We start from the raw sequence: 21,811 nt of genomic DNA on the forward strand, positions 1-21,811 counted from the left end.
ACAGTGCAGACTCACCCCTGCAGGGCCTCCTGCTGGTCATCCTCAGGAATTAGCTCTTCGACCCAGGAGCGCCCTCTGCAGGCCAGTGATCCGCTTGCCGTTGGCCCCCATGTCCCTCCTAGGACCCCGGTGCCCTTATCTCAGGGTTCTGCCTCCTGCAGTACCCCACAGTCTTACTGGGTTTCCCCACCCCAGGGGAACCCCCACCCCCTATCCCAACATTGCCTCAGTCGTGGCTACTGCCAGTCTCCGTTTAGCCCCCCGCGCCCTGGGGCGGACTGCAGTCTATCAGCTGATCATCACAGGCAACAAGGGGTTTGGACTGGCTGCCTTTACCCACCCTCCGGCTGCCCCTCTGCAAGCCCTAATTCAGAGCACCCCAGAAGATGGAAGCATGGAAGCATGTCCTCTGGAATGGTGGGTGAAGCATGAAGGGGCATACGAATGTTTAGCATATCTGGCATGTAAATACCTTGCTACGCCAGCTACAACAGTGCCATGTGAATGCCTGTTCTCACTTTCAGATGACATTGTAAACAAGAAGCAGGCAGCATTATCTCCTGCAAATTGTAACCAACCTTGTTTGTCTGAGTGACTGGCTGACCAAGAAGTAGGACTGAGTAGACTTGTAGCCTCTAAAGTTTTACACTGTTATTTTGAATGCAGGTTTTTTGGTACATAATTCTACATTTGTAAGTTCAACTTTCATGGTAAAGAGATCGCACTACAGTACTTGTATGAGGTGAATTGAAAAATACACTTTATTTTTTACAGTGCAAATATTTGTAATCAAAAATAAATATAAAGTGAGCACTGTACACTTCGTATTCTGTGTTTTAAATTAACACAGAATTTAAATTAATATATTCAAAAATGTGGTAATCATCCAAAAATATTTAAAATAAATAGTATTCTATTGTTTTTTAACATCACTTTTAAAAAAAAAATTGCTTGACAGCCCTAGATAAAATGAGTAAAGTGAGTTACAGAACTCGTGCCAGATACCTGTCTTACTTCAAGCCCCTATTAACATTTAATTTTCAATGCTGTGTGCCTATTTTATCCCTACGCCTGCCTATTCTAAAGAGTAATTTCAAGGATGCAGTCTATGTTCTATTTGTTAAAAAAAAATACAGTGGTACAATGTTCTAATTCATTCTAATGGAACCTAGTAGCCACAAAAAATCCCTAAAGTACCACAAATTATTCAATAAAAAAAATGTGGTAGATGGCACACTGGTTAGTTATCACACCACATATCTTCAGCTCCCCACCCAAATGCACCATGTTCCGAAGATGGCTGAATATCATCAGCTTTGTATGGTTTATCTCCAGTTAATAAGGCAAACAGGAAACTAGAGTTGGTCAGAACATTTTTGACTAAATGACAATTCACCAAAAAGTTTTTCAGAGATATATCAGTTTCAATGGGAAAGAAGGTCAGAGTCCGTGTGACTTAGAGCAGAGTTTTTCATCCCAGATCACTCGGAGTCTGGCAGAGCTGGAACTTGAGACTGGATCTCCCACATTCCATGCCAATACTCCGAGCACCAGGGTACAAAGTGAGAGAGTCAGTTCTCATCAGAAGGGACCAGAGAGCACCCGGGACCCAAAAAGACCGTCCTGAACTGAAAAGCTCGGCTTTTGAGCCAAAAAGAAACATTTCAATACAAATGTATTTGTGTAAAATGTTCAAAAGTTTTTGTTGACATTCCAGCATGAAACGAGAACAAAATTTGATACCTTAAAAGTTGCTGTGAAATCAATCTCCATATAGCTCTACACAAAAACACAATTTACAACTACATTTAATTTAATATTAAAATAGGTTTTAAAAACATTGTTTCAATGAGGACAAACAGTTGTCAGAGGAGACCGAAGAGACATTCAGATAGTAGTACAACCAAGAAGCACTTTCATGCTAAAACGTCTAACCAGATGACCATACCTGCAATGCACTGACAGGGCCTCAGGAGATTTGGATTTTACCTCCAGTTTTGCTACAGATTATGTGTATGAACTAAGGACCGAGGCACAATGGGGGGGGGGGGCAGCCCCTCCCCATTGGCCACAGAGCAGGGAGCACGGGGGAAAAGTAGTAGTCCTGGCCAGTCCCAGCAGGTCTCTCTTACCCACGCCTGGTCCACTTACCAGGATGCCCCAGACCCAGGTCCCCGCTTCCGTGAACCCTGGGCTGCCATAGAGGCAGCAAGTGGCTAGGGCTAGAGGGGGCTCAGCCTCCCCAAAATCTATTTTCTGAGCCACGCCCACATATGCCCAGTTTGGCAAGCAAAGCCCCATGCCTAGCAGTGTCAGGGCCAGGAAAGGGTCAGGGCAGGGCCCCACTTGTGTGCTGGATTCTCAGCAGGTGGAGCTAGATTCCTCAGTCCTGGCAGGGAGTGCTGGTTCCTGAGCAGTGCTTCCCAGCAAGGTTCACTGGGACAGGGCAAGAGATCGGAGAGTCCCTGGGGAATCCCTGAGGTTATGAGGGGGGAAAGAGATGCTGAGGTAATGACCAGAGTGGGAGGTAACCTGGAAAATTCTGGTTGTGCCCCTGGCTGGGAACTGAGACAAAGATTCAGTGACTTGCTCAAACTGTAAAATAGGGAGAATGCTTCCCTATATCAGAGGCTAAATTAATATCTATGAGATGTTCAGATATTATGGTGATGAACATGGAAAAAAACCTATAAATAAAAATAAAATCAATGCCGGAATGTTCTGTGGCCTTATTAGACTATTCATCTGCACAGCTGCTGTGGGGGATATTAGTCCCCACTTTGCATGTCAACTGTTCCCAAGTTTAGATACACAGTGGAGACAGCTGAAGATTGCTTTCTTCTAGGTTCTTGTCTACAAAAATTGTGAGCAAAGTCACAGATAGCATAATGCAGGATTCTCCCCCTCCTCTGCCCATTCCCCCCACCCCTCCCATTCTGTTCAGTTATTTGTAGATTGTTAAACTCCTCATAACAAGCAATTCCTGGAAATCGGTGTACTTTTCAATGCTTTGCTATTCATGTAATAATTGATATGCTCAAGTTAAATCAAAGAACATTAACTCCAAAGCTCTGCCAACTCAGTCATAACAAAACCATTGTATTTCATGTTTTCTTTTCCCCTTAATATATCAATAACTATTAGTAATGAGGAAAAGAGCTGGAAGTTTGTAAGAATGTTTTCTCAACATTTGAAAGCATTTCTATGTCATTATCAAATGCTTGCAGCTGCTCACAAACTCAAGGTCTTAATGCAATCAGTAATAGGAGTTCTCATAACAGAACTAATATAAAAAGCCTATTTATAGCCTAAGTGCAGGCAGTAGCTGAAAATTTCAGTTTTGGTCACAAGACAATTTATACTATCTTGCTTTGCTGCACATCATGAACATTGTAGCAAGTTCTGAATGTATATGCATATAAACCAGTATTTAGCACATATACTTGCCACAGTGTATATGTATGTACCTGAAATAGAAATGTTACAGCGTATCTGTGTACTGGTTTAATTTTATATATATATATAAAAATAAAATTAAACCAGTACACATACACATACACACACACACACAGCGACTTCTCAAAGTTAAGCAATATCATGAAATCTATCTGGAGCTGATTGAGTGAGTAATTTCACATATTAACAAAGCTGTCATTAAAATGGCTAGGCCAAACTGGCAGCTTATTAGCAACAGAATGCCTTCCCATGACAAGCATCAGAGTTAGGGACTGAGAAGAGGAGGGAGTTTCCTTTATTGTTGGCCATCTCATTTCTCCCATCCGGTCATTACTTCCTTCCCCCACAATTACCTTTTTTGGGTGAAAGGGAGGTTACCTCTTTTAGATCTCCCTGGCTAAGAGGCTCTCATTTTAGAGCTATATGACAGGATGAGTCCATTTGCAAAAGCACCATCTTTAAGAACTCCCTTCTCCCCATGCAAGCCTGCAATTGAAGAATACACTCCTCAGTATCTTGTGATAAGAGCTTTAGACATAACTAAGGTCTGGTCTACACTGGGAATTTAAAATCAGCAGAGGTACATCCACACCCGAGAGATGAGAGCTATACCAACTTAACCCCCCCATGTAGACAGTGCTAGGTCAATGGAAGAAATCTTCCACCAATCTTGCCACTGCCTCTTGGAGAGGTGGATTAACTACAGCAAGGGTTCTCAAACTGGGAGTCGGGACCCCGTAGGGAGTCGTGAGGTTATTACAGCGGGGGTCATGAGCTGACAGCCTCCACACCAAACCCTGCTTTGCCTCCAGCATTTATAATGGTGTTAAATATATTAAAAAGTGTTTTTAATGTATAAGGGGGGGGTCGCACTCAGACGCTTGCTGTGTGAAAGGGGTCATCAGTACAAAAGTCTGAGAACCACTGAACTACAGCAATGGAAAAACCACTCCCACCGCTGTAGTGAGTGTCTACACTTAAAATGCTGCACTGCACCACTGTAGCTCTTCACTGTAGACACTCATTGAGAGAAACAACTAGAAACACTGAATATGCTCAGTGATCCAATGTAATCTCTTAAGGCCCAATCATCTAGGATAATTGGGCTGGAGATTCTACCAGCTCTTTATGGCAGAACCCTGCTTTATGTGGCTTTTTCTGGAGTGAGAGTGCTCTCCTGAGGATAGTGGTTTCTCCAAACTAGATTGATAGTTTGGAGAAACTCTTTTCCTAAAGGATGTCAACTCTTGCTTCTTGACACACACAATAAGAAAAAGTTCCCCCAAATCTAGGTGCTTGAAGAAACTTTCCCCAGCTGGAATTTACCTAATTTCCTCTCTGCAGCAAGGACATACATAGGGGGAGCCTATCTTGCCTAAAGAAGGTCAGATAATTAACCCCGTCACCTCCCTAATAAGTCTATACTACAAAATGATGTTGACCTAACTTATGTTGGCATACAGCCACCACAGTTAAGTCACTTGTGCGCAGGCACAAGTGTATCGATTGTATTGTCAGTATGGAGCATTGTGGGATGGCTCTTGAATGCTAGTAACAGGTGACATAAGCAATGGAGCATCTACACTGATGCTGCATTGACCTAACTACATCGACTGTGACTCTACAGCACTTGAGGAGGTGGTGTTACTAAATTGGCATCGAGAGGCACTTATGTCAGCGGGAGCTAAATTTAAGTGAAGACACTTCCACAGCTAGGTCGACACAAGGCAGCTTATGTCAACCTAATCATGTAGTATAGACCAGGCTTAAGACTGAAATGTCATAGTAGAAAGTTGAAGTCCTGGTGCTCTGAAACCCAATATGTTGTATCAGTTGTAGTCGTCGTAGCAGCAGCAGCATTTCAGGAATGCCTAGAAGTAGCCATGGACCAGGACCCCATTGTGCTAGGCGCTGTACAAACACCCTACAGAAAGATGGTCCCCCTCCCCCAAACCCCTTACACTAAGTAACTGATAGATGGCCAAACGCGCTACCATAAAACTGTGATCTTAGTGGCCTTAGAGTTTTTAAGTAATTTTCCCCATCCTTTTTCTTACAGAAAGCAGGCTTTCCTTACCATCTGGGTTCTCCTGATTCAAAGTTTTTAGTGCTGAGGGGAGTGGACAGGCTGAGGAACAAAAAGACAGCGAGATAAGCAGCAAAGTGTCAGTTTCCCATGGGCTACGTGAGTGAAAACCAGTCTCTTGTCCAGATGAACTGTTCTCATTGGGAAGCTAGAAATAATCTTAAATGCACTGACATTGCAGTGGTAAACTTAGTTACGTAGGTGACAACTAGGATTAGAAATGTCTTGCATTCTAATAGCCTTCAAATGACAGTGCTGTTTAGAATGGTCAAGTGTCATCACAGATATCCCTGAATAGTGTATAACTGGAAAGTAAATACGTGCACACGGCAAAGCAATTTTCATTAATAGCTACTTAAAATTACTTAATATATATTATCAAATGTTAAGGTCACTGACCAGGTTTAGCTGTTGGTATCTGCTTGGCAGTATGTTCTGTTTATTTAAATATAAATTCTTCCTGTTGCAGCTACATTTTTATTTTGTGAGTGTTTCTCCCTGAATTCAGGTCACTTTCTCTTTTCAGGGACCTCTGAGTACACATCTTCACAATTTAATGGTTTCCTATTTTTAGTTTGGATAGAAATATAATAAAATTAAATTACATACACACACACCCTTAAGAGCTTTCCAACCATTTAAAATGCAACCGTCCAAAGATCCACTGGGATCACACCATTCTTCTGCAACAAAAAAGCTGCACAGTAACTAAGAATAGAAACCATGTTGAATTTGATTTACATTGATGTAAAAAATTAAAAGAGCCAAAAAGGCACAAGGTGGAGACAGAGTCATAATAAAAGCTTTGATCCCAAAACATCTTAGTTTCTCGGAAATTCGCACAATACAGCCTATGGAGAAAGCTACCAACTAGTTAATATCTCATCCCATAGTGAAGAGTGTCTAAGTTGTCCACTTTACCTCATATACTGTAAGTTTGTAATGTAGATGTTTGTACAAAATTGTTATGAGGTCAAAAAGCCACCACCACCTCTCAATCACCTATGATGACCAAGTTAGTTTACAAATATACAGTACAATGCCCCGATCCTACAACTGGATCTGTGCAAGCAGAACATTGCACCTGCATGGAACACTTCTGAAGTCAGTGGGACTTTGCACAGGAGCAAAGGTTTGCTCTCATTGTTTGAGACTGAGGCCCAGATAATGCAGGCATACTCTTAGCAAAATAATAAAGAGGTCCATATGTCTAAAACATATAAACTGGAGGAGATCATTGCAACCCTGGTTCTTCTTCCCTATTTGGTTGGTTATCCTTACTTGGCACATCTAACATTCTAGCTCTTTGGGGGGAAAGTTGGTTGAGATTTTGAAATCAGTAAAAAGGGAATGAATGACACATCTTCCATTAACTTAAATGGACGGTATATGGCACTAGCTCTCCAGTATAGCAGTGATGCTTTCTCAGCATCCAGAACTGAAAGCCACCCTCCTGCCTTAGCAAAGGAGAGATATGCTGATGCCATAATGTGTGGCAGCTCCCTGCCATCCGAGTCTGTTATCGAACCAAACAAACTCTTTAGGACTCTGCCACTCCTAACTTTGCCTTGCAGGATAACCCTTGGTGTACTTCAGTTCCCAAATTCTCCAGAAGGATCTCCCTGCAGCATCCAGTCTGTCACTGGATGCCCACAGAAATACAGATCTGTCGTCTCCAAAGAGACAGAATATACACCAGCCTGTATATCTCACTTAAATATAACAGCACTGAGATGAATTATAACAACACAAGAATAAGTTTATTACTAAAGAACAGAGATTTACGCGATACTAAGCTGAGATAATAGAAACAGAAATGGTTGCAAATAGAAACAAAAATATATCATGTTTCTAGGAGACTACATATAACCTTAGCAGGCTCCAAGTTTTGGCTAAAGCAGTTTTCTCATCTATTCTTGCACCACCAACCCACTTAGCTGGGAATCCACTGTTCATAGATGCCAAGAGCACTGAGCCAAAGCAAGGTAGTACCAGTGGAATGGGAGGACAATAAGTAGGCTTCCCAAGACTGCGGTGTGGAAGCAAATATGGTGAGTCCATGAATGTCCTTCCCAGAAGGCAAGTCAACGAAGCTTCAAAGAGAAGGGAGGATTCTAAGGAATCACTTATCAAAAGGCGCTGTAGAATGTGTTGCCTTGGGGGGGTAAGTAAAAAAGATAAGGGGGAGATCTCCAGACACCTCAGAGAAATTTCTATATCTTGCAACCTGGCCTTTCTGGAGATATAGATGAAGATGACACTTCTTTCTATGTGTGTCTGCATCTAGAGGCTAAGGTGCAAAAGGAAATCAATGCAAGGGTGGGGGGGGGAACAAACAAACATATAGACACACCTTGTCAGTTTCTCCTAGGGAAAAAAGGGTCTACAGTAGAGCTGGTCAGAAATTTTCCATCAATACAGTTTTGACACACAAAAAATCATCATAAAACAAAAATATTTCAATTTGTATATGCCCCCACAGTGCGTCATATCCCTGTTCTCCGATATGGGCCAGGCTACCCGAACAGACTTTGTATCCCATGATGCACCACATGCCCTTACCAAGAGGCAAGGCTGTGGTGTATCATAAGCCCGGCCTATAGAGGAGAATGGGCACATGAGACACCTGAACTACAACTCCCATGAGGGCATTTCTGAATCAAGTAATTTTGGTTCCAGAGATTAGAGGCAACAGGCTGATCTCTGCTGCCCCAACCTGGCTGGAAAGGGAAGGACAGGTCCCCACTGTATTACTTAATTGGCCTCTCAGAGTTGGTAAGACAACTCCCACCTGTTCATGCTCTCTGTATGTGTGTATATATATATATATATATCTCCTCAATATATGTTTCACTCTATATGCATCCGAAGAAGTGGGTTGTAGCCCACGAAAGCTTATGCTCTAATAAATTTGTTAGTCTCTAAGGTGCCACAAGTACTCCTGTTCTTTTTACTGTATTGTAGAAGAGGGAAATCAATTCCAAGTTCCCTTCATCAGCAGCACACCTCGTGAGGATGAGAAACAAATCTGGGCTTTGAGGGCTGGGACAGAGACTGCATTTAGCGTACAGACACTGAAGTCAGGAGCCTATGAAAATAAAGACAAGACATTCTCTGCACACTAGGAGTTAATCAGTTTGAAAGGTAAATCCAAGAGTAGCTGGTGAGCAGCTCTCAGACAGGCTGTGCAATGAAGAAGTCAGAGCTGATGCTTTGTCCCTGCAAGAAGGGGCTGATTCTGAGCAAATTTCAAGTCAGACCCATGACTTGGAAGCTCAGACTCTCCCATCTGATTCCCCATAGGATGCTCTCTTGACAGCCTCCATTTGTCTGTCAGCTGACTGGGAAGTCTCTGCAGCCAAGGAATTTTCCTCACTGCCCTTCCCCTCTCTCTCTCTCTCTCTCTCCTTTTCACCAATCTTAAACCCCTTATTCTTCTGTTACTAGACTCCTTTCCCCTGCCTCCTTTTCTTCTCTCTGGAAGAGAAAGAGGGAGGCTAGGGAAAAGAGAGAGAGCGAGAACTAACAACTGAGGCAGGAGGCTACATGCCATGTTACAAGGAGATAAAGTGAACTGGAAAGGAAGTAGACTGGCAATGAAACTAGCTTCCATTGACATTTTTTTTTTTTTGCCTCCTTGCTTTCAGGACTGGATTAATTCATAGGTACTATAGCATAGAGACAATGGTCCCAGTTCTCATGTGATTATCTATTAGATTTCATTTAAACAAAAGATTCTAGCCCCCATGATTGCAACAGGAACCAACTGGAAACAGGAACCAAACGTAACCTTTGCATGGTGTGCCTGGGACAGTATGAGACAGTAGCTCAGAGACGTGAACTACACCATGTATATCAGTAGGATGTTAACTCCAAGACCAACTGCTCTGGGAGATCCTGCCAGCACCTTTTTATACAATAGAAAAGTCTGAGAGTGGTTGACTCTCTGGGATGGGGGAAAAGTATGTTTATAAAAACTGCAGATTACACCAAACTGGGAGGGGTTGCAAGCACTTTGGAGGACAGTATTAGAATTCAAAATGACCTTGACAAATTGATCTGAATTCAACAAGATTAAATTCAATTAAAACCACATACAAAGTACTTCACTTAGGAAGGAAATAAATCATGGGTAAAGCAAAATGGCCAAAAAACAGTTTAGTGTCCACTGGGTCATTTTCAGTCTGTGCATTATGCTTTTCCGGGATAATGGGTAAACATCCTCCCCATAAAAAGACAAAAAGCAGGAGAATGTAATAGGCACAAAGTACTCACGCAAATACATCCCAATATCAAGGATGGTACAAAAACATTCCCCAAGGATAACAGAAACACACTGACCCCTCCTAAAAGATAAGGTCAGGATAACAGTATGCAATAAAATGTTTTAACCAAACCAACATGTACAAGGTGAGGGGTAGTAAATAGCCATGTCAGGGGGCAGTACGTAACTTGTTTGTATCGGGGTATAAAAATGTAGCTCAGAGGGAGTGTCTTTGTCTAGCCTAGGGAGGAATGGAAAGTCCAACAGTTCACTGAGCTGGTCCACTGTTACAGGCATCCATGTATTAGTGATCCGGCAGAGTCTGCGGCATACTAGTACCGTGCTTTGACGACAAGCCTGGGTGGGTGCCTTCATCCCTTAACGAATCTTGCGGTCTTTGGGCAGACCACTCAAGGTCTGCCGTGCCAGCTGTCTGCACACGGCTCGGGCAGCACAGAGAGAGAACACACACACATGCAGCCAAATATCCATCAACATCAATTGATGCATCAGCTAAATTTATCCCGACAATAGATTGGAAACATCTTAACACACATCTTTCCAATTATCAAAGAATGGAAATGGAAATGTAGAGAATACATAGCAGCTTATTAGGCCTAGTCTACACACGAAAGTTGTACTGTTTTAGCTACACAGATAGAGTTAAAGTGGCACAATTCCCCTAGTGTCAACAGTTTAGCAGTATAAAAGTGTGGTTATAACAGTATATCTTGGTGTACAGAAAGGGAAAATCTATGCCAATATAAGGCACCTTTATACCAGTAGAGTTGCATCCATACTAAAGGCTGTACTGATATAACTATTTTCATTTAACACACACACACACACCAGCCAAAGCTGTTATACTAATACAAAAATCTGTATGTAGAACAAGACTTTGTTTAGCAGACTACTTTTTCAGGTTAGCTGAAACAAGGCATTTATCCTTAAGTTTCTCCCTACTTACCACCAAAACTTTTTTGCTGTCATTGTTTTGTAGTTTTCATTCATTTTTTGCTAAAATATATGTATATAAAATCCTCATTCATGCATTCAATTCCCTGCTGTACTCCCAAGCTTAAAAAAATAAATCTTAGCATAATAACAAAATTTGAAGGAAATGAAACCTTAAGGTTCATGAGTCCTAAAAGCATTTATATCTTGTGCAAAAATGAATCTAAAAATAAGATAGTTCATAGGCCTACATGACTCCTAATATTCACAAGTACAACCACCACCACTTAACTGGAAATTCATGAACCATTCAAGTGGGAGCACAGGTGTCTCCCCTTTCTATTTCAGTTAATCAACCCTAAGCCTGAGGGAGTTTTCAAGTCAAGAGATAATGTTTGTTTTTATCAAGTTTTGTCACTGGGACTTAGCAAATTTGTCAGATATTTAGCAATGCACAATTACTAACAGCTCTATTTGTAACTGTGAAAAATGAGGTTTCAAATGGAAATGCTGAAAAACTTTGAACTATAGTGGCAGTAAAGGAGAAGGGTTATGAGAGTGTCAAATGCTTAATGTTAATTTTAACTTTTGATTAGTAAATATTTAAAGAAAGGCCATGTTCTATGCCATAAAGTTCTTCTTTGTCATGAAATTTTAAACAAAGTTACTAATCCAAGGCAGGAAATTCTGAAAGGAAGCAAACAATCATACTGGAACTTAAAATATGTATCGAAGGTTCTCTTACAGCACTGTTTTTCTAAAATGAAAATTGTGGAATTATTTAAAGTGTATTCGATCTCAATGATAAAAATATCTATTTGTTGAGGACACCAAGAAAGAGAAACACACAAAGATAACATTTCAAGGAATAAATTGTTCTTCACCTTGAGATTCACTGTAGTTTTATTTTGACACTTCAAATTGGATTCAAGGAAACTCAAAGCACTAATTACCTTGAATGACTTTTGTGGTAAAATAGTTTTTGCCTTATCCTTGAGCAAAGCAAGAACGGTCACTCCAGGGCAAATTACTCTTGTTTTGTCATTACAGACCACTGAAAACTGAAACTTAACTGACTCTAGGCTTTAATAATTTCAATAACCCTTTAAATACTTGTCTTTATTTAAGATGAATGGGGGGAAATGAAAAAGTATGCTAAAGAATATAAAAAGAGATTGTTTTTCTGATCATTAGCAGATTACCCAAACATCCATTTTTCTGTTGGATTCTGTTTGATATAAATTACAGAAGAAAGTACTGACCATTCATATATTTAATGGTCACACTTTAAAGCACAAAACAAAGATCAGAGCTATAATCTATTTTCCTCTTTAAATTAAGAAACAAGGAATGTAAAAATATAGGTAGTATAGCATGCATAGAATCCAATAAAATATACCAAAGATAGAAATGGGATTTGCCATTCCTGATCATACCATAGATTCAACTCTTATATACTTCTTCTGACAATAACAAATGGTTGACTCTTAAGAGAAAGGCAAAATTCCCTACCAACACACTTGGCCAATTCTGCAAAGCTGTACTTTAGGGCTAAATTTTCTTCCTGATCCCTGCAGAGGAACATATTATGCCCTGAAGCAAGATATCTGATTACTCTTTGCTGAGCATGCATATATACAGGAGTTATTTATGGCCAAAACTATCCAGTCGTCTTATATTACATCTACAGTATTTGAATGATTTCCTACAGAAGTGAATTCCACAGACTGATTACATATGTACTGTTACTGTATGAAGTGTTTCCTTTTATTTGTTCTAAATTTGACAGACACTGATTTTGTCTCTGTTCTTGTATTACTCATGCACTAAAGAAAGAGAATAAGAGAGCAGGGAACAGATTGGTTTTCTCTAAGCAGAGCAATACAGCTCAGCTTTTTGTATTCTCAGACCAAGGCCTGATCTTGCCATCAGCCCCACCCAGGTGCAATCTCACCCCCACGTAGCTCCTTGCTGAAATCAAGTCTTACAAATACCTAAAATAGATGGATCGGTATTAGTTCAAGAAGTACCAGTGTGCCTCAAAGTGTACAGCTCACTCCCTGGGATACCCATCTCAGTCCCTCTTTCCCCACTTGAAAAGAACTCAAGACTTGTGACCCTACTGGCCCTATAAGTACACAGTCTTTTTTTATTTGTTTTATTAAACCAAAGCTCTTGTGTAGTTTTATCTGTTCAAATTTTAAGAGTGTTAAGTTTCTTCAGCAAAAGCTATTCTGTTTATATGGTGTTGGTTCATTAGAATATCCATTAATTATAATATTAGAATATCCAAAAATTATAACATTCAAAAACCAGTCGGAGAACACTTCAACCTCCCTGGTCACTCAATTACCGACCTATAAGTCACAATTCAACAACAACAACATCAAAATCAAAAACAGACTCCAATGAGAAACTTCAGAACTGGAATTAATTTGCAAACTGGACACCATTAAATTAGGCTTGAATAAAGACTGGGAGTGGATGGGTCATTACACAAAGTAAAAACTATTTCCCCATGCTAATTTTTCCCCTACTGTTACTCACACCTTCTTGTCAACTGTTTGAAATAGGCCATCCTGATGATCACTACAAAAGTTTTTTTTCCTCCTGCTCATAATAGCCCACCTTAATTGATTAGTCTCGTTAGAGTTGGTATGGCAATGCCCATTTTTTCATGTTCTCTGTGTAAATATATCTTCCTACTGTATTTTCCACTGCATGCATCCAACAAAGTGGGCTTTAGCCCACGAAAGTTTATGCCCAAATAAATGTGTTAGTCTCTAAGGTGCCACAAGTACTCCTCGTTCTTTTTGCCGATACAGACTAACACGGCTACCACTCTGAAATATGTTTTAACAGTAAGTTTCAGGCACCTGTGGTACAAAATTCTGTTCTAATAAATGTTGCCATAATATCAGGACTGCAGTCAATGATGACATAATGCAAAACTTTCCCAAACTGTATGAGGAAATGGGAGACTGACAGCTGTGTTGATAGTGCAGAACTGAATAATGTTTAAACACAGATGTCCCACTTCCCAAGATTGTAGGCAATTGATCATTCTGCTATAAAAGCAAGTTAGTAGCCCACATAAACTCAATTCCGTCAAGTCAGTCCCATTAAACAGGTGTCCTAGTCAGTCAGCATTCACTGTGGTGTGTTTGACAATGCTTTAAACAAAGACAAAAGGTCATCAGAAGAGTAAACTTCAGCTTGGGAAAGTAAAAGTTCACACTTAGTCAATAATGAAAGATTGCTTAAAAATATTAACACTAAGTGGTAACTCCATCTCTGGGTGTATCCTAAAGACTGTGAAGCATACTTGGCTGACAATGATACGTTAGGCTTATGTAGAAACTAATTTTGTAAATTTTCTTTTACTTGTCTCTATTGCTTAAATTCATCAGGAAAATAAATTAAGGTGAGAAGGAAGCGTCTAATATGACAGTCTGCGAAAACAGAGGTATGAAGGAGAAAACTCTTTAGCCATGAGCACTATATATAATAAAGTATTTGACAGTAACATAAATTACATTTTTCTTTTTAGAGAGATAATGAATTCCTTTATTGCAGGTGGCTTTGAGGTTTCCAGTAGACTATAACATTCACATACTTCAGCATAGTTATAATATAGTCACAGTAGTGTTTGTGTATGTATTAAATATACTGCAACTCTGTTACAAAGGAGGAGTAAAAATAAGTGGCTAAACTAACCACTGGGAATTGGGACTCACGAATTTTAGCAGAGAATCTGACACTTATTCTGTGAAACCTTTTGACAAGTACTTCAGCTCTCTGCACATCTGTTTACCCATGTGCAAGGAAGATATAATACTTTACTGTAAAAAAAGTATTAGACAGTTTAAATCTGAATTGCAAAGCCAAACAGAAATGAGAGTCAATATTTGGTTAAGAAGAATATTTCTGGACTTAAAGCATTTTTACTTTAACTGTAAGCTATAGGTTCATTGCAATTTACATCGGTAAAGTGCTGGCATTCTCAGCCGACAGATATTATGGGCTTGATCAAATGCCCAGTGAAAGCAAGACCCCTTTGACTTTACTGAGCATTGGATTAGGCCCTGTATAATACAGTTATTTTAACTCCATCTTTGAAGAAGTCCCAAGATTTTTAATCCACTGATTCTGCTTTTACCTCCCCCCCCCACACACACACAATATTTTTCTCCTTAAATGGGAGACAAAAAAGAGTAGGAATGGGACCAAAAAGATTTGAGTCCCAGGGCAAGAGCCTTTAACTAGACTGCAATAAAAGCAGTAAAGATATGAAACTTACATTTATACTCCTACACCGGGGTGGGCAAACTACAGTCCAGGGGCTGCATCCGGCTCTTCAGATGTTTTAATCTGGCCCTCGAGCTCCCGATGGGGAGTGGGGTCCGGGCCTTGCCCTGCTCCGCACGTGCCGTGGCTCCATGCAGCTCTGGGAAGCAGCGGCATGTTCCCCCTCTAGCTCCTATGTGTAGGGGCAGCCAGAGGGCTCCGCACACTGCCCTGCCCCAAGCGCTGCCCCCAGTGCTGCCCCTGCAGCTCCCATTGGCCGGGAACCATGAGCATTCATGGCTCGCCATACAATTTCCATACCCAGATGTGGCCCTTGGGCCAAAAAGTTTGCCCACCTGTCATACACCAACCTCAGGATCGAGTTAACTAATGAAGACCAATATTTTTCAACTGGATGGGCTACAACATCATGCACTTGGGCTCTTGCATGTTAAAGCAGGACTTGAAAAATCCATTTACTAGTTTCAATAGGAAGATTGCCATGTTGAGTGGAGGCAGAGACAGGTCTAAGCCTTCAATAGGAGGTATTTAAACTTACTTTAAAAAAAAGTCTCTAGCACTTATGATGGTGAAGAATTTTCCAAACATGTATTCTTCCTGCCTCTTCTGCTGTTTAGAGCTTCCCCAGGCATTAAAATTACAAGTGTGCACTCAGTTTCACTGTTGGCATTCAAAATCCTGTGAGCAGTTGTAAAACTGACAAGAATTAGGTCAATTTTACTCCGTTATTGCAAAACAGAGCAATAATAGTATAAGCAAACACCACTGCTATTCCTAGGTGAAGATGAGAAGGACCCCAAACAGAATCAGGTGGGGAAGGATAAAGTAGTGGTGATCTCTAGCTCCAGTCCCCCACCGCACACCCCCAACCTTCAGAGCGGGAGACTGCAGAAAAGTTAAAGTAATGGACACTCTTGCACAACTTGTCATGGGGAAAAGGGGGTTGAGAGAAAAACAAAGCTCTTTAAGCCACAAGCAAGAAGTTGTCAGAGGCCAATATTGAAAGACGGAGCCTCTGAAGAGGGACAGTGTCACTACCTAGAGGTCAGGAATTGGCATCTCACCAAAGTGCTACCCTTGCATTTTGCTGATAAGCCCCTTATACCTATCCTTTGCATCAGCCTCAAGACACATATTGCAAAGGAGCTTACTAAGACTGGGAAGAAGTTGAGACATAGCGACACAGCAGTTGGAACGGTGGGCCAGATTTTCTCCATGACAGGGGTTCTCATGTTAGGACAACCAGAGGGGCCTGCAAATGCCATCCAGATGGACTTCTTTCAGAACACAGTCCCCTGTAATGGGACAGGTTTAAAGGGTTTGGTAGGGATTATCAAAGAGATCCTCCCCCCCTCAGATTTTTACACCTCACATACCCCAGGAGGACATTTTCCAGTAGAAGCTATGCTGCCACTGACAGTCCCCATGCCATTGAACAGCAGCAGCCATGGAGGGGGTCAACTCCAGATAAACGTTGCTGGTAGCCATGTTATCTTCCACAGTTTCTTAGTGAAAATCTGAAAGTTGCGCAAGGAACAGTACTACAGTGAGTAGGTACTCACCAGCTCTACTTCCTCTTGCACTTGCCCTGCCTCTTAAGGCACCTCACAGGAAAGATCCCACAGAGAACCAGAGAATGAGCGTGCAAAGACAATGCCCCAGAGGTAGCACCACTGGGAGTGTTCCACCCAGATAAAGTTTCTTCCACCCACAAAAATAAAAGAAACTGACGAGTTGAGATGGACCAATTTTTGAGAGACAAACTGAAAGTTTGAACTGAAGAAAGCAGCAGTGTTCAATGCTGAAATGAAAGCTTAACTGCTCTTGCTCTCTAGTATCCATCCATGCTCAAGCATGTTATAAGTGAACATGGACTACAAAAGAATAGTTTCTGACAACTTATTTTTTTTCTCCCCAGAAAAGATGACCCACTATTGGAGTGCAAATCCTACCTGAACGCTTGAAAGCTGTGATAATGCTTCCTCTGACTCGCATTTAAGAGATTCACTTAATAAATATTGTATATGTATACCACAAAATACGGACATAAACCAGCTATCCACCTAGCATGGTGAAAAGCTTGGTAACCGAGCTCTTTAATTATCAATATGTTTTGTTTTTACAGCTATACTAACAACATTAGACTCTTTAGATAAAAAGCTGTTCAGTTACTGTGGACACTCAGCTGCTATGGTCTAATTATAATGATGGGCAAGGTATAAATTTAATTTTTCATTTAAGGATGACAAAGCATAACTTGCTTGCGATTTCTCTTTACTTGTCACAGATTAGTCAGTCACATCTCAATTATAAAAAATATTCAAGTCTCCTAGATGTATTGGACTATGGATTCCAAAAAGTCATTATCACCACCATTAATAGTCTATTAGACTGTAGATCTTAATTTCTTGGGAATGTTTATTATTTAGAATTGGATCAGTTAAGTAGATAATTGTATATTTAATTGAAGGTTGGAACAAAAAACCAAAAAACCACTAAGTGTTTTGACAAAAAAACAACATAAATCTTACCTGTTTTTTTCTTGAAGTTGCCTTGGGCAACAGGCTGGCTGACAAAACCGATGAAAGTGGAGAGCAACATAGCTCAGGAAAAGGGTTTGGAATCGATGGGACTGCCAACACACCAAGCTCTTTCTTTTTGATCCTACATCAACAAAATATACAACATGGTTTATATAAATACAGTATACATTAGGACATTAATATTAGGGGATTTGCCACATTAGTTATTGGTCACATTGCTAGCACTTTTTTAATCAAAAGGCTGTACTGATTAAAATGCACATGATTAATTTTGCACATGCAAGATTTCCTTACACCCTCCAAACTCTCCCATCTCCCCCAGTGGTCACAGTGTTGCCAAATTAATCATTTTCCAACCCTTCCCAGTAAATTTAACACCCCCTCTAATTTCAATTCCTGGGGTAGACTAAATTAAATCCCAGTAACAACCCATGGATGTAAAGTTAATTGCTAGTGTAAATCTTTACAGCACTAGGGCTTAAGTGTGTCCATTCTGTCTTCAGGTATTGCAAATATTTTCAGGCCCCCGATTCTCACGCATGTGCTTAACTTTACTATAATGAGTAGTTCTATCTGTTTAAAAGTTAAAGCACCTGCATGAGTTTTTGCAGGGTCAGGTCCCAAGGTGATTCATAGCTTGGAATTTCACATAGGAAAAATATTCCTTTCTGCCTCTAACTGCCTAGGTGTTTGTCTTCTTTCTTTGATGACTCCTTAATTAGCTATAAGACTCAGTATTTTTTGTTTTTAAAATCTAAGTTTGTATTTATTTCAAATACCACCAGCCAGTACCTGTGAGCGTTTGAGCAGATTACCACTTCCATAATCATTTTGCAAGATCACTTATGCATTAAATTTAAAAAATAAATAATTTTAACCAGCAAGACCTAAGCTTTTAGAATGCTGTGCACACTACATTACACAATTTTCTGACATGGAAAATATAAGTTAGCACCTATTCTTCTAGGCAATAGAAATCAAAACACGATAAACCCTGATTTGATTTTGCAAGCATTCCTTCCTCTGCCCCCGATTTGTGAGAGTTGAAGACAGGGGATAATATTTAACCTCTTCATTACTGTATTAGTGTCATTCTATGGGTCACTTGTTAATTGGTATGATAAAAATGTTCAGACTTTTCCACATCATTAAATTACTTTTTGAGGCTGCTTTTGTTTCTTGGAGTATTTAGAAAACATTAATTTACAGGGAATATACAGTGTTTAGCAGGAGTGGAAAGTATTGTGCTCACAATGTTTTGAAGTGTGGGAGAAGTTAATGTAGATAAACTATCAGACACTTCATAAAAGCCTAACAGCTACCTTTCTTTTAATACAAGTTGAAATATCTTCCTTTTGAAACATGAGTTTAACAACTGGTGAAAGTACCTGGTACAAAAAAAAAAATCACTTAAAGTGGTTATAACTCTTACAGAAGCTGCTTTACTAGTAGATGTTCCTGGCAAATGGAGTTCTCTTATCTTACAAGCTGGTTCATTTCACTTTAAAAAAGTGTGGTGTATAATGTTGCCCAGAGCCTTGACAGATCAAGTTCTGAAACTACAAACAGCAATATTAATTATATCCCAAAAAAGTCAGTGGCAGTTGATGGCTTGTGTGAAACATTTTTTGTTTTTTGCTGATAAGATTCAATTTTAAAACCTTTAAAAAATAAAATGTGGGTTAAAGCTCTTAAGGAACAAATTAAAGAAGCGAAGACCTAAAACATTGCCACATAAACGATAAAGGTCCCTATCCTGCAAAGACTTGTGCGTGTACTTAACTTTACTACTGTAAGTAATTCCATTAATTTCAAAGAGACTACTCACAGTAGGAAAGGTAAGTGTATACTTAAGCGTTTGCAGGAGTGGGGACTAACATTAACTGTTCAGAGCCAATAAAAAAAAAGGGGGGGGTATTTTAATTGAAGAAAAAGATGCTTCTGCTACAGGACACCTCACATCTCTTTCCATTTCCAGCTGCAACTTCCTTATTCTGTCTTGGATGTGGCAAACCTTTGATAGTATTTTCCGAAAATTGTGCAAATAGTTTTTGTTCTGTTCCTGTACGACCTCACTATTGCTCAGACATCAGACCTTTGCGATGGCTTCCTCTGGTTGGTTTTGATCAGGGTGTGGTGCGAGCCACACACACCACCTAGGTGTAAGTAGCATCAGAACAAGATCGTCGCCTCGTGTAACCAACACACGTTCACCTCCGAGCCTTTTTTCGCTTGGGAGCCTGCCCGCAAGACGCCTGTGAGGCTCTAGAGGGGAGACGGCGGGTGAAAGTGAATCTCTCTCTGTCAGATCCTGGGAACTTGGAGCCACCTGTAGCCACCCACGGTGCAGAGGGACAGCCGGCATCCGTCCTGCAGAGCCGCTGCCCCCCACCCTCTCAGCCTTACCTGTCTGGCCCGAGCCGGGGCCCCGCCTGGAAATGGGGCACAGCAGGGGGGATGAGAGGAGCCCGCTGGGCTAGCCAGGGGGAAGGAGCCAAGTCCCCGCTGCTCTCCTGGGAGGGAGCCGGAGTCTCTGCAGCCCTCCCTGCGCTCCTCGGCAAATCTGGCAGCGGGGCAGCCATCGCGGCGGCGGCTCCTCCTCTAAGGTACCATCCTCTGGCTCAGCCCGAACGAGAGGCACTGGCGGCAGCTGATCAGGCAGGCAGGAGCGTGAGTGCCGGCGGGCCGGACTTATAGGGTGGAGACTGCGGGGGGGAGCGCGAGCGCCGCCCGGGCTGCAGCAGCCCCCCAAGCCCCTTCCCCAGCACACGTGCGGCGGGAGGCCGGGCTGGCCCCTGCGGTCCGAAGCTCCCTGCGCTGCCGAGGCTCCCGCGCTAGGGACCCCTGGGCGAGGCGGGCTCCCTAAACTCATTGCCCCCATGCGAGGGCGAGCCCCGCCCGCCCTGGGACCCCGTCAGCTGGGCAGCAGCCGAGCCCGGGAGGCGCCTGGGGACAAGGGCGGGCTGGAGAGCCCGGGCTTCAGGCTCCCTCCACTCCAGAGCTGTGACCCGCCGGGCGGGCAGCGTCTTATTGGGGTCACTCTCCAGCCGCGCCCCGCTACAGCAACAGAGACATTAACCCTTAACGCACTGGGGGGAAGGGCAGTTTTGTTCCCTCCTGGTACCTGGTACACGGGCGGTTCCTTGTGAGAGTCGCTGGCTCCCTGGCCAGCTGCAGCTCCTTGAGACAGTTAGCAAGGCTTTGACTCCACCGCGGGTTGGGTCGCCAGCGGGCTAAGAGACTGACCTAGGCTCAGGAAGCCTTTGATTCAATTCCCACCTCTGCCACGTACCTCCTATGGGACCTTGGGTACTTACTCTCTCCCTGGCCCCGTTCCCCTTCCGTAAAAAGAAAGTTAAAGTAAACTCCTGAGGCAGGGATTGTCTTTTACTATGCGTATATACAGCCCCAGCCCTATGGGGGTCCAGTCATCCTTGGGACCTGTGAGTACTAATACGCAGTTGCCCAGAGCCACAATGGGGCTTAGATGCCTAAATCCCAGATTGAGGCACTACTATGAGCCAAAAAACCTCCACTCAGCTAACTCGGTGCCTAAATTCACTAAGTGCTAATATTTCATCTATAAAAGTTCCCTAGCCACCTACATTTCTGCCTCTGAACATGCATATGGCTACCTCAGGCACGCAACCAGCTGCCTATGTCATGCCTTCACCCCAGCAGGAGCCTCAAACGATAGGAAGATAGGTGTTGTCCCACCTTTCTTTCATGCAGGGTCTAATCGAGTAACTCCACACCGGACTCACCCAGTAGTGGGGAGAAAGATATGATTCTTTATCACTTTTAGCCCAGTGATTAGGGTATTAAACTAAGATATGAGCGATCCTGGTTCAGTTCCTTCTCTTGCCTGATGACGTGAAGGAATTTGAACAGGAGTTTCCCTCCTTTCAGGAGAGCACCCTAACCACAGAACTACCCATATTCTACTGTCTCTCTCTTTCAATCGCTCCTGTTGAAACTAGTCTACTCTGTACAAATAATTAAATATGCATTGAGCCAGAAACACTACAAGTGACTTTATAGCCTAGTGGTTAGGGCACCCACCTGAGAGGTGATTAACCCTTGTTCAAATCCCTTCTCATCAATCTCTTTGTGGATCTGGACCATTAGTAATACACATCTTAAATGTTCCAAGTGCTTTACAAATCATTAACTAAACTTCCCAATATCTCTGTGAGATAG

General features: G+C 41.8%; 1 protein-coding gene across 1 annotated transcript in view; it reads right to left on the minus strand.

The window, feature by feature from the left end:
- The window catches only part of GRB14 (growth factor receptor bound protein 14), a 101,284-nt gene extending 81,091 nt beyond the window's left edge, over window positions 1-20,193 (minus strand). The window contains exons 1-2 of the mRNA XM_065413445.1: window positions 20,018-20,193; window positions 17,600-17,732 (exon numbers count right to left, since the gene is read on the minus strand). Coding sequence (XP_065269517.1) covers window positions 17,600-17,732; window positions 20,018-20,193 — 309 coding nt within the window. The remainder of the gene's footprint in view (window positions 1-17,599; window positions 17,733-20,017) is intronic.
- Between the last annotated feature and the right edge of the window lie 1,618 nt (window positions 20,194-21,811).

Source organism: Emys orbicularis, chromosome 11 (assembly GCF_028017835.1).
Source record: "Emys orbicularis isolate rEmyOrb1 chromosome 11, rEmyOrb1.hap1, whole genome shotgun sequence".
Classification (NCBI taxonomy): domain Eukaryota; kingdom Metazoa; phylum Chordata; order Testudines; family Emydidae; genus Emys; species Emys orbicularis.